At 37.4% G+C, this 13,314-nt stretch overlaps 1 protein-coding gene across 1 annotated transcript in view; it reads left to right on the top strand.

Annotated features, from left to right (window-relative positions):
* The window catches only part of LOC145672606 (choline/ethanolamine transporter flvcr2a-like), a 74,161-nt gene that overhangs the window by 11,814 nt on the left and 49,033 nt on the right, over positions 1 to 13,314 (top strand). The window contains exons 2-4 of the mRNA XM_081741971.1: positions 5,868 to 6,063; positions 7,556 to 7,673; positions 8,943 to 9,167. Coding sequence (XP_081598097.1) covers positions 5,868 to 6,063; positions 7,556 to 7,673; positions 8,943 to 9,167 — 539 coding nt within the window. The remainder of the gene's footprint in view (positions 1 to 5,867; positions 6,064 to 7,555; positions 7,674 to 8,942; positions 9,168 to 13,314) is intronic.

Here is a 13,314-nt window from a genome sequence, read left to right as displayed (position 1 = left end):
GGAGGGTACCCAGGTATAACACACCGATTGTGATAAAATTTCACAGACAAAGAGAACATTGGAAAAGAACCGACACATATTTTTTTTTTATATCGGCCAACAAGCACATTGAAAGGGTCAAATACGTGCATAAAAATGGGTTCGAAATGAGATTATGTGGAATATAGTGATAACGAGAAGATATATGGGAAAAGGTTAAATGTACGAAATACTACCCATAGTCGACGCAATTCAATGAGGTACAACGCACCCATGAGAAGAGAGCACAACATCCGGAAATGGACCAATCACGTGTACAATATTGTCACAATGTGTTACAGAAATGAGCGAAAAGGGTGATAAGGAGCAGGAAGAAAGAAGAAACGAAAACAGAAAATACATGGTTTTGCTTTGGGTGTAAACATCACCCATATGCGAAAAAAGCGCAGATTTATCTCAATGCACGAAGATGGGGTAACACGCAGGAAGGATGCAAACGACTTTCGTATAGGCAGCCAGAGAGACAGTACTTCTCAGTGGGTTGCATATATCGAGTAATGGGAACAAAAATTCATAGACAGTAGAATGTAATAGTAGTGGTCCACACACATAAGATAAACAGCAACATTAATATCAGTACCACACATGAGTATCAACATTATATTACTACGATAATACGCGTACAACATAACAGTAATAGTAACAATTTTGTCTCTGTGTTACTACTGCCTACACACATTTTCGGTTCCAACATTAATCTCATCGTTGTTCTCATTACGCCATATATGCAACCCACCACGCAGTGCTGTCTCGCTGCCTGTCTATACGAACGGCGTTTGCATCCTACCTGCGTGTTATCCCATTTTCTGGCATTGAGATAAATCTCCGTCTCTTTCGCACACAGGCAACATATGCACTCAAAGCAAAAAATCGTATTTTCTGTTTTCGTTTCTTCTTTCTTCCTTCTCAGTTAAATATTATGTGATTATAGTGCCAGTTTGTTAGTAACTTAATAGGGATTTACTGTTTTCTTCATCGCATAGACATAGAAGCATATTAATGTTCGTCTTTCTTTACCACGAAGGTTGAAGAATGATTGATCATAAAGTGTCTCCATCTTCGGACATGGAAAAAACAGATCACAAGAAAGAATTTTGGGTCTATAAAAGACGATGGATTATGCTTCTACTTTACTCCATAAACTCAATGTGCAGTACTATTAACTGGTCTCATTACGCCATCGTCGCCGATATTGTGATTAGGTACTATGGTGCTTCTAGTACTGCTGTGGATTGGCTTTCCCTAATTTACATGGCAGTGTATATTCCGCTTGTATTTCCAGCCACTTGGTACTTAAACATTAAGGTAAGTTGTAAATTAAGTTCAATTTAAAACAATAACCTCAGCGCAATCTAACTCTTGCTTCTTCCAGCTGCGGTTTTATTTTGATCACCTCTACCTAATCGACATAACGAAACAACGACGCGCCCTATTAGGACCTGTCAGATATCTTTAGATGGTGTAAATATAAAGGTAACCAAAGATCTTTCGCTTTTTCACCCATCATCTTCGAACATCGATATGTCACCTAAGATGTATATTCATGTCCAAAATGATTGTCGCATATCTATAACTGTCTTCTTCTAAGAATATAATTTGATATGATTTTGCAGGGTGCGTTTAATACTGATACTATGTGTAGAATCGGGAAATGTATATTTGTGGTAAATTTCATAGGGAAAGAATTATAAATACGAAAATTAGAATTAGTAAAACAAACTGTTGCTAAATGCACAAGAAAAATTTATTTTCGTTTTATTGTTCTTATTTACAGCTCTTTTGACATGAAATTTTCCATATGCCTTTGTCGATTATACATATAATAGCATTATAAGAAATACCAGGCGAATTCGTTACCAAATTATATTCCTATAACAACATATTCATAAACATGTGACAATAATTTTGGACATGAGTGTACCTGGAAGATAAAAAATAGTCCTCATCAGCATCGACGAATTTCCGCCAACGTTATGGAAGGCCATTTATTCCATCGCGGTAGAACTTGATGGACCATGAAGCGAAGAAAGTATCAAGTGTATTTTGCATCTCTACTAGGGATTTGAACTGGCGTCCTTTAATGTGATTGTCCAAGGAATGGAACAGGTGATAATCGGACAGTGCAATGTTCAAGAAGTATGGCAGATGGAATAGTGTTTCTCACCCAAGGAGTAGAATGGTGTCCCGGGTCATCCTAACCACGTGAAGCTATTCGTTGTCCTGTAATAGGAGGACTAATTTGCGATTCAAAAGTGCTTGCTCCAGAGTTTTGAGTTCTTCTTGAACACGGTTCAACTGCTGACAGTACACAGTTGCATTGATGCTGTGACCAGCTGATAGCAGTTCCCGATGCACGATGCCGCGAGCAGTCCACCAAACTCACAGGAGGATTGTCTTCTGATGCAGTGCTAGTTTCGGCTGTTTTGGAACCGGTTCATGGGATTTTAACTAATGATGACGGCGCCAGGGAGCTTCGTAAAGGACTCACTTCTCATCACATGTCAATACCCTGTACAGAAATAGCTCCCTCCTCAGACGAGACAGCAGGTGTCTGCTCTCATTGCTCTCTAGCACGGAGTCAAATCATGTGGGACCTACCGACCCAACTTTTAGTGCTTTCCAATTTGATGGAGGTACCTCCACTCACACTGAATTGTAGTCTCAGTTTCTCACATGTCTGGGCACTGTTCGCCTCAATTGCTGCCTGAAGGTCTTCATTTTGTACATGTTTTGGTCTTCCGGCACGTGGTGCATCTTCGAGTGTTTGGTCACCGTCTTTAAACTTGTTAAACCGGCGCTGCACTGTCCGCGTAGTCACGACACCATCACCAAAGGCCTGACATATTTTCCGGCCCGCTGCAGCAACGTTTGACCCCAGTTTCAACTCGAACAGCATTCACGCTCTGTTTAGGTGGCATGTTCACTCTGTTCTTATGGAAGTTTATGGCGTAACTGAATTGCTACAACCAGGTAATATGTTTATATTCCCATAGCAACAACTAACCTTTGCCTTGTCTTCTTTCTCATTCAACTCACGGTATGAGGGCCAATTGAATACTGGCCTCCACAAAAAGGAACAGACGTTTCTTGGTGACCTTTATAATACGTCACACTCCATTAGTTTTGGTGACAATGTACGCTTACTAATACTACTGAATCGGTTAACTCAGTTGACACTTTGATTAAACAGAAAATGTTTTCATTGTTCACACAACGAAAACAATATCTATTAATATTTATTTTAATTGAAAAATAATATGACAATTTATGTCTTGGCATTTTGTGAAGGACCAACAATATAAGAGTGAATTTGTTCTTGGTGGTATAAACTTTATTTATCGTCTCCCTTGATCTTTAGTAACCAAGTCGATAGTTGAAAATGAACCGAAGGATGTCGTTGAAAATGATTCAATAAGCAGGATGGGAGAGAGACTATTTAGGCATTAGTATTGGTTTAAAAAGTACGTTTGCTGAAAAAATAGGAGATCTTGTACAGATATCTTCTTGTTCTTTTATCATTGTAACTTTTGCAAACTATATATTTTATCTTTTCGTTATGCAATTCGATTTAATATTTAAGTAACTGATTTCAATAATTTGTTGTTTATGTTGTTTTTGCGTAACACCGAAATGCGAATAAGAACCACTATTAAAGTTAAATATGGGTCACTAAAGGTTTTCTTTTTCGGAAGATTGAATATAATTTAATTAACCTTGATACAATCACAAGTTAATTGCAAAAAACGTTTTACCATTAGTCTTTAGAACATGATTGAATCACAAGTTAAAGATAATTCCACAAACAAAAATCTACTAACATTTCCGAGCAAACTAAATGTTCATCACTTTTGCCTTTGCTTATAATTTAGTCCTATTCTCAATTCCAAATTTGGACGCCGTTAACGTTAAATCTCCACGGTGCCGCCAGAGAAAGTAAATAGAGATACTCAAAAGACAAAAAAGTTGAAATATCAGCTCTTCTAATTCTAAATTTTTGATGCGAGATATTGTTGGTACGAACCTTCCCTATGCTGTGATGGTTGTTCTTGTACGGCGGTATGTGTACCCACTAACTGTGTATTCAAGGTGTGGTCGTGCTTCGGAACCCACTTTAAAATTAAAGTCCCGTATTTTACATCCTCAGTGTTGAAAATTCAAAAATTGAATCTCAAACACAACTAATGCGATAGGGTACGAATAATTCTATTTTGTCATTTATGCTAGTATGTCCAGTACTTTTTGCAGATACCCTGCAAAGGAGCTCAAATAGTCCCAAAAAGTGTTACATTTCAAAGAAAATATCCTATGTTGGAACAAAGTGAGTTAAGAGTTTTATAATATTATTTAAAATTACAAGCTGTTTGAAGTATGATTCACAAAATTCACGAACTATTTTGGAACGAAACAAAGTGAAACACGTAAGAAAATAAAGTACTATTGACATTGACGTATAAAAATTGTCATTAACAGTAATGAAAAAATTATAGTATTTTAGAGGAAGAATAACCACTATGTTGTAAAAACAGTAATATATATAGCCGCGGATCCAGGATATGATCAAGGGAGGGGCTAAACCATAGTTTGCCGCTTTATCCAGTGTAAAGAAAGTAAGATTGAAGCCCGTTTTACCCAGTGCATACCTGACCGACATGGTGGGCTATAGACCCTATAACCCTCTCCTTGGATCAGCGCCTATATATATATATATATATATATATATATATATATATATATATATATATATATATATATATATATATATATATATATATATACTAGTAACATTACGAATAGACATACAGACTCGGGAAAAATTCTCAATATACCTGTTTTCTTTCCCTTACTGAGAAACAACTTTAAAGATGAAAATCGTGCTGCTAATAATTATGACACTTTCGAATAAGGTCAAGGATTACGTATGTGAGTGTCAAAGTAAATAGAATTTCTACTATAATGGCAACACATTCTCGAATTAAAAACTGAAGGATTAATGAAGAACGCTGAAACAGACGGTTAGTCTGTTTCAAGATGATCGTAATACTACTCAGATACTGCCAAAATGGATGCTAGATCATTACTAATATAATTTGTTTACTTCGGTTTCTGTTGACTACGGTAAACATCTGCTGGACTTGAAGGATAAACTGGAATTGAAAGCCATCGTGGCCGTGAATGTATCGGTATGGTTGACACGAGCTTTTTCAGTCAGAAGGAGAAGGTTGGGGCTGCTGTGTGGATTCATGAAAGACAACACACCCAAATAAACAGTAACGTCACGCAGGATTTCAAATCTTGATTTTACTGCAGTGTCACTGATGCCGACCAGAGCCAACTTGTTGAACCGCAAAAACCTCTAGCACATAAGGTATAAAAGAGGTGCCACGAAGTGGGAGATCTTCCACTCAGAGAGAAACTTATGCTGCCGTTATATAATCGCTTCATCGATTGCCTTCTATTAAACAAGGAAATGTCCTGCTGACAAGTAAAGGTTAGTTCGAGCGAATCGAGTTTTCTGCCCGAGACGTATGTGATAGAGTAGTACTAAGTGTGTCCAGGGGCGTCATTTAGGGGGGCAAGAGGGGGCAATTGCCCCCTCCCAAGAGTTTGAGGAATACATATACTTTAATAGATTGTCTACTAATATAATAGTATAGAACGTGAAAGTCTTATGTCGGTGGTGCTTTTGCCCCCCCCCCTAAGCGAAGTCTGAAATGACGCCCCTGAGTGTGTCCAATAAGTCAGTGAAGTTTTAGGTACAAAGCTGAAAGGGGTTAGGAGATACAGCCATTAAAAGGTCACATTTAGGTACATATTTTAATCTATTTCAGTATGTGATCTTATGATCACTGATGGCATTGCAGCTGCCAATGTCTTCTTTGAAGATCAAAGTCCCTTCGAGAAGGAATTGCATTCGTACTGGACATTGAAGGAGAAAGACTCAGTGCAGATCAAAACATCAGTGGGATATGTGAGTGCAACATCTCATTCCTATATGATAATGGAAGGACTAATTCAGCGTCTCATGTATGTTCTGGTGGTTGAACCAAACGGTAGGTTCCCTGCAGTACAACCAGCTAATATAATCTTAATTTCATTTGCTGGTAAAAAAGCGAACATGAACATCCAGAACCTTAAGACTTTATATTAGGAGTCATGTGGAAAAGTAGTCCATGTGATAGGAAAGAAGTCATCCTATTATTTGATTTATGATATGCAAACAAAGACGACAGTCTTTCGTCACAGTGTGTGCTAGAAGGCTTGTATTGATCAAATGGCTGATACCTAGTGGATGTAGCGGCATGATTCATTCTCTGGATGCTCACATCTACCATCCATACAAAGCCTTTGTTTACTTCATCACTGATATAGTAATAACAGGAAAGAAAGTGAATATTTGCCTTCGTGACAGGTTCATACAACTTCAGTCGTTCACAATTTACCACCTCAGTGCTCTTTGTTTCCACAACATGAATAGATTTGCTTTCCATAAGGCCGGATACGTGAATGAGGAGTCTGAAAATTGGATCGTTCCTTACGATTACTGCTTTGACGGAATTGTGAACGACAAATGTTTCAAGTGTGACTTGATTGTGCGGTTCTCAGGTGTGCTCACTGTGTGTAGAGTATTGGCGCGAGGCATGCACTCTTTTCTGAACTGTATATTGATTGTAGTAATTGTTAACTTTTCTGTGCAATAACAAAACCACTTCGGATTTGCAAAACAAACAACTTTATCTTCTGTTTCATCACTTAAATATACTTGGAACACGAGCATAATCAAATTTAGAGGAAATAATAGGTATAAGACTTCTCCTTATGTTTGGACTAAGTATTATGACCATAACATGTACCTCCATGTGATGTTCTAGTAGCTGTATCTCCTAAAGCTTTTGAGCTTTGCACCTAAAACTTCCCTGATATATTGAGCTCACTTAATACTACTCTATCACATATGTCTCAGGCAGCAACTCGATTCACCCAAACGTGATCTTTATTTGTGAGTTGTATGCTATTGCCCTCGATTAAACAAGAAAGTGTTCTGCTGAGTTGTGTGTTATCTTTTCAGGACTAACGGCTGAGCCTGCAGTTCAAACCTCCGTGTTACAAAAACACAGGAGCAAATGAATAAATAATTCAACGTGAAACGTTTTCGGCGTGCGACTGCGAGTAAACAAATAGGGATTTGGGCAAGCCGCAAACTGTAAGTGAATTCTCGTTACAAACATTTCCAGCAAAGGCAAAGCGAAAGGACGAACTGTTTACTAGGAATTAATTATTTAAAAATCAAGGTGGCGCACGAAATGTCATAACATTTTGTTTGTCCGTTACACATGTAATATTATAGATGGAATGTTGAAAATTCGTCTTCATATACTTGGGTTTATGGAAAATATGGTAGAAGCCACGAGAACTTAGTATCGAATATTTTCTTGGAGTCAAACAGCAGTTTTCATGATGGCGAATAAGAGCAGATTGAGTGTTGAACAGAAGGTGAAAGATTTACTCTATTTTACAGAAACAAGGAGTTTTGTAACGACACAAATACCTTTTCGTCATACTTTCGTACAAAATGGACTCCATATAAACAGTCTATTCGGAGATTGTATCGTCAACTGGAAACAACTGGATCTATGGTGAGTGGGCGGGTAATGTTACATTGGTTTCCTGAGTGTCCCCAAGGTGGAAGACAGTAGCCCTCGTATAGCCCTAACATCAATCCATGTAATTTCTTTTTGTGGGTTTACTTGAAAGATGTCTTCCAAGTAAACCTGCAAGTGTAGTCAACTCAGAGCTCTCATCATGCAGTTGTGCCGTCTAATTTCGGAAGACTTGTGCAGGAGGGTTGTGACAAATGTATAGGTTCGCTTGCAAGAGGTTGTGAAACAAAATAGTGATCCCATTGAACGCATGTTACATTGAACTAGATTTCCATGCTTATACAATTAATTCTGCACTAATTTTGTAATATTTTGATGATAAACACATGTGTAATTAACAAAACGAGTGTTATTACATTTCGTGCGCCACCCTGTATTTATTTGAGTAAGGCAGATGAAACATTTTTTTAAAAAATTAGGAAGCTCAGGAAAATCCTTCGCAAGTGATAATAGGATGCGAATTCTTCACAATGGCAATTAATTACATTTTGTGAGTCCACAAAGTGTCTTTCGTAAACAATACCCTTACACAAAGTCTCTCGATCTCATACGAAAGTCTCATGAATGGGCTTGGACTCCATATATACATTAAAAGAATGATGTACCATGAATTAATAGAATCGGGGAGGATATGTTAGAAGAATGGAGTGTGAAAAAAGTAATTTGTTAGAGATGAGAAACATAATTGGATCTCTTATCGGTAAACCCTTCTATCAATCAACCTTGTATTTTATATGAATTCTGTCCGATTATAATTCAAAGATTTGTTTAAGGCAAGGTGTGAAATTTTCGATCGCCATGTCGTTTATTGGCGGCCAATTGTTTTAGTTTAGCAGTAGACATTTGGACTTCACTTCGTTTGTTTTTGAATTGCGAAAGAAAAGGTAAACAAACTCTGATCTTTCTACTGAATTTAGACCTGAAATTTATTGCCCTTGCATAATATGATCGTACAATTATTATTGTAAATGGATTTGTAATCTGTCAGTTTAAAAATGAATATATCAACCGGTTTCACGTCTGCATAAGTACCTTTTTAAGCGAATTTCCCTAAATATATAAGGCCTTATATAGAGTCGTTTTGACGTATGATTAGCGTTATACTAAGGGCCTGACTACTGCAGGAAACTGCAAACTCTTTAGTATGGCACTAATCACGCGTGAGAACGACTCTGCATAATGCACATAGTATTTAGTTCAATCAAGTTGAGACAGATAATCTAATATTTGTCTCTATTATCATAGGGTCTGAGAAAGGCGGTATTATTTGGTGGTATTTTAACCTTTGTTGGTGGATGGATTAAAGTTGGTTCTGTGTCTCCAGATCGATTCTATGTCACATTCATCGGACAAACGATTGCAGCCTTAGGTCAACTCTTTGTAATTGGTATTCCACCTAAGTTAGCCGCTGTTTGGTTCGGCCATGATGAAGTATCATCTGCTTGTGCAATTGGAGTGTTTTCGAATCAGGTAGGTTGTGAAACTACGGTACTTTAAATGCATACTTTGCATCCTTTTGGCAAGGTTACGGTATCCAGTCATTTTCCTTCCTTTCATGCATTTCACATTCTAATGCCATGCTCTAGAAGATGTATACAAGTTTAGCACTGTCAATTAAGTGGTACATATTTGATATACACATTACGTATTATACATTCATACAGGAAACAATGTTCTTTTACAGCAAATATTCTATGAATTATAAAATCTTATCTTTATTTCAGCATTGTTTTCTTTATCCAGTTTAAATAACCAATTTGTTTGTTAAGCACACAAACAGCAAAGGTGTAATTGGCATAATTGAGAAACAAAAGTACTCTGCGTTTAGATATAGCTATTTAATAGATGAAAAATATGAAACGTGTTACATAAACGAAGTCTCATATTTCCAGTTTACATGCAACAGTAACATAACTTCCATATAATTTGAAGAAACAATCACTAACATTCCGTGTACAATTTCTTATCTGTAGAGTCTTGTAGACCTTGTATAAGTCTTGTGAGTTTGTGAATGTCCAATGAACCAAGCCCATTTTGCAATTAAAGCCCTTGGTACGAAGCCATTTGTCTTTTGGCCAGGGTTGAATTCAGGGGGTAGCCCGGGGGGGAATGTCCCCCCCGAAGAAAATTCATTCCCCCCCGGAGAAACAAAAAATTTCAGTCACGAAATGTAGAAATTACTTCACCCAATTATTTGCTTTTCTTTCCGTGCACGTGCAGATGAAATCCGACCTCTCAATATACATATAAATGACTCAGACCCATTCTATATAAATATTAAACATGTAACATCTAAGATAGAATAGCAAATAGTCAATAAAACTTGTATTTCTTAACGCTATGATCGAGTTTGGCAGAACATGAAATTGTTAACTGTTGAAGAAAGGTTTGTATTTTAGTAGGTACTATACTCTCGCCCTATATTGTATATTAGTAGGTAGCACTAGCACAGATTGAGATAGGAAAGGAAAGATAGGGAAGATCTTTCGATCATTCCATATGATCTCTGATGTCAGCAGACTTCAATTCTTGAAATTATACAGTTCTTGCATTATTTGAAATAGAACACCTAAATCCTATTTCTCGCATCGGAAGTAACAGACGTAAATGTGATTTACGTTTGTTAAAGTAAACATACCTGTCTTTAATTAAAAATAAGTCAGTTAAAGGGTGAGATTCAGAGAGCGTCATTTAGAGGGATCAGGGAGGAACAGTTATCCCTCCTGGGTTAGAGATTTATATAGAATTTATCAAAATGATAGTAGTATATAAGTGAAAGATTGCCATTGAAGGTGATGAAGATCCTGCTCAGTGCCGTGTTATGGGGGAGGGGCAAGCAGGGTGACGGCCCCGGGCGCCGAAGTAAGGGGCGCAAAATTCGGGAGGGAAAAAGAAAAGAAAAGAAGGAAAGAAAAACAGAGGAATGAAACACATGTGCACATATATAAAATGAAAGGAAAAAAGTAATGAAAAGCGCTCAAAATCAAGGAAAAGCAGGGTTTACTTTTTAAAATTTTCTCACAATTCGTGGCTGGTCTGTCGACCTCACTCATATATACGGGGGGGCCGTCGTATACTCTCGCGGCAAGCGCTGATTTTCCACGGCACGGCACTAATCCTACTGCAGATTTCGTAAACTAAACCATTGATATGTATGCAGTGAAGAAACCAAGGCTAATATGCTTGATTTAGAATCAGAAGTGTGAGAAAGAATGATAACTTTTTGTTAAGATATTCCTATGTATGTTTGTTTTAGGACAAAAAAATATTTGAGTTAATTTAAATCTTTTTAAAAACTTCTACATTAGTAACAAACAGTAACTACTGAATATAGGAAATAATAACAAAAATAGCTACTGTACATAGCAGTTAAACTTTAGTGTAAAATATTTTTGCCAGTCTTTATTTAATGTTTTAGATAAAATTAAACGATTGTTTTTTTTAAATTATAATCTCGCATGGAATATTTATCAGCAATTTGTCTCAATATTAGGTAAGATGTGTATGTGAATGGAGTTGTTAAATATGCTGCTTTCTTTCAAAAATACAGAAAAACAACCCTCCCCCCCGAGGAGTTGACATTCCCCCCCGGGTGAAAATGTCTGAATTCAACACTGCTTTTGGCAGTCCAAGAAACGCAGTTTTGATGAATTTATTTTCAAATGTGAATAAGTAACTCATTTACTAACTGACCTATACATACGAAGGAAGATAACGTAAAATAGAGCAAAGATTCAGAGCATGTATGATGTATGTTTATTAAACCAGCACTTCAGGGGGCCAAGAGAAATGGCAAATTTTTACATTTAAAGGAACAATCGGATTTGCCTTTACCTACGACTAAATATAGGCACAATGCGTAAGAAATCGACATAAATATATTTCTTGGGGTGTTGAATTAAATTCTGCGTGTACAATTGTCATATGATTAGCATTGCGTGAACGCAGTTTCGAACAAATACACGGTAATATAACAAAAATACACGAAAAATTGCACTCTTTGATGCACACTGCCTTTGTGACTTTGAAATATAGGGTGGGCCGAAAGACACTAAGAGATTATAACTGTGAATAACTCTTTTTTATTTATCATTACAGAATTAAAGACCATTGTTTACACTTATGTGTGGAATATAATCTCAGGTAGGTGTCCACCATTATGGACTTCATAGATACGGACTATGTGCAGGCCGGTAGCCAGCCCCAAAATGTAGGGAAGCCCGGTAGAAGTTAGGAGGGACCCAATTCAACCATATTATAGTTCATTTGCAATCCTACCGTGAAAAATTTATGGGGTCAACAAAGACTTATGGGGGCGACCCCCCCAGAGTCCCTTTGGATACAAGCCTGGCCCTGTGAGCACATAATTCATGACAGGGTCAACACTTTAGTCCAAGTACTGGTATTTCTGCATTAATATTGTTCTTGAGTATATCATGTGTGGTTTGTTCACATACAGTTTGTTCTTCAGATAGCCCCAAAGAAAAGATATTTGAATCACGCTCGACCCTAGCCATAGGAGATAAATACACGGTTTTAATAGGTTGGAGTTATAAAATAATCAAAAGGAGTGAGATCAATCAAACAGCAGATATTTGAATCACGCTCGACCCTAGCCATAGGAGATAAATACACGGTTTTAATAGGTTGGAGTTATAAAATAATCAAAAGGAGTGAGATCAATCAAACAGCAGATATTTGAATCGCGCTCGACCCTAGCCATAGAGATAAATACACGGTTTTAATAGGTTGGAGTTATAAAATAATCAAAAGGTGTGAGATCAATCAAACAGCAGATATTTGAATCACGCTCGACCCTAGCCATAGGAGATAAATACACGGTTTTAATAGGTTGGAGTTATAAAAATACACGGTTTTAATAGGTTGGAGTTACAAAATAATCAAAAGGAGTGAGATCAAACAGCAGATATTTGAATCACGCACGACCCTAGCCATAGGAGATAAATACACGGTTTTAATAGGTTGGAGTTATAAAATAATCAAAAGGAGTAAGATCAATCAAACAGCAGATATTTGAATCGCGCTCGACCCTAGCCATAGGAGATAAATACACGGTTTTAATAGGTTGGAGTTATAAAATAATCAAAAGGAGTGAGATCAATCAAACAGCAGATATTTGAATCGCGCTCGACCCTAGCCATAGGAACTAAATACTCAATTTTGATTGGTTAAAGTTATCCGTTTCTCGCCACGCAGCATACATATAGCACAAATCAGACGCTAGTTGCTGGCGGTTCTTGTGGCTGAGAGGGGGCGCGGTGGCTCAATGGTAGAGCGTTCACCTCGGGTGCTTGGGGTCCCTGGTTCGATCCCAGCTCGCGCCGTATGGATTTTATGGTGGACAAACACCGTGCTCATGGGTTTTCTCGGGGTTCTCCCACTTTCTTCATTCCACCATTTCATTCATTTCTCATCATCACCGTCTCCTTTAGCCTAACCGGCATATCGTGGGACGTAAAACTTAAGAGATTTCATTTTCTTGTGGCTGAGCATGTTAGCGAGCGGGTAAGAAACTCACTTTTGGTGTGGGTTCAAACCCGGCCCAACTAAATTTTCGTAACACTTTTATCATTAACATAAGATGAAAATAATACTT

Source organism: Thermobia domestica, chromosome 1, assembly GCF_964235325.1.
Source record: "Thermobia domestica chromosome 1, izTheDome1.hap1.1, whole genome shotgun sequence".
Lineage (NCBI taxonomy): Eukaryota > Metazoa > Arthropoda > Insecta > Zygentoma > Lepismatidae > Thermobia > Thermobia domestica.
The sequence above is the reverse complement of the archived record's forward strand: the minus strand, read 5'-3'. Positions and strand labels throughout refer to the sequence as shown.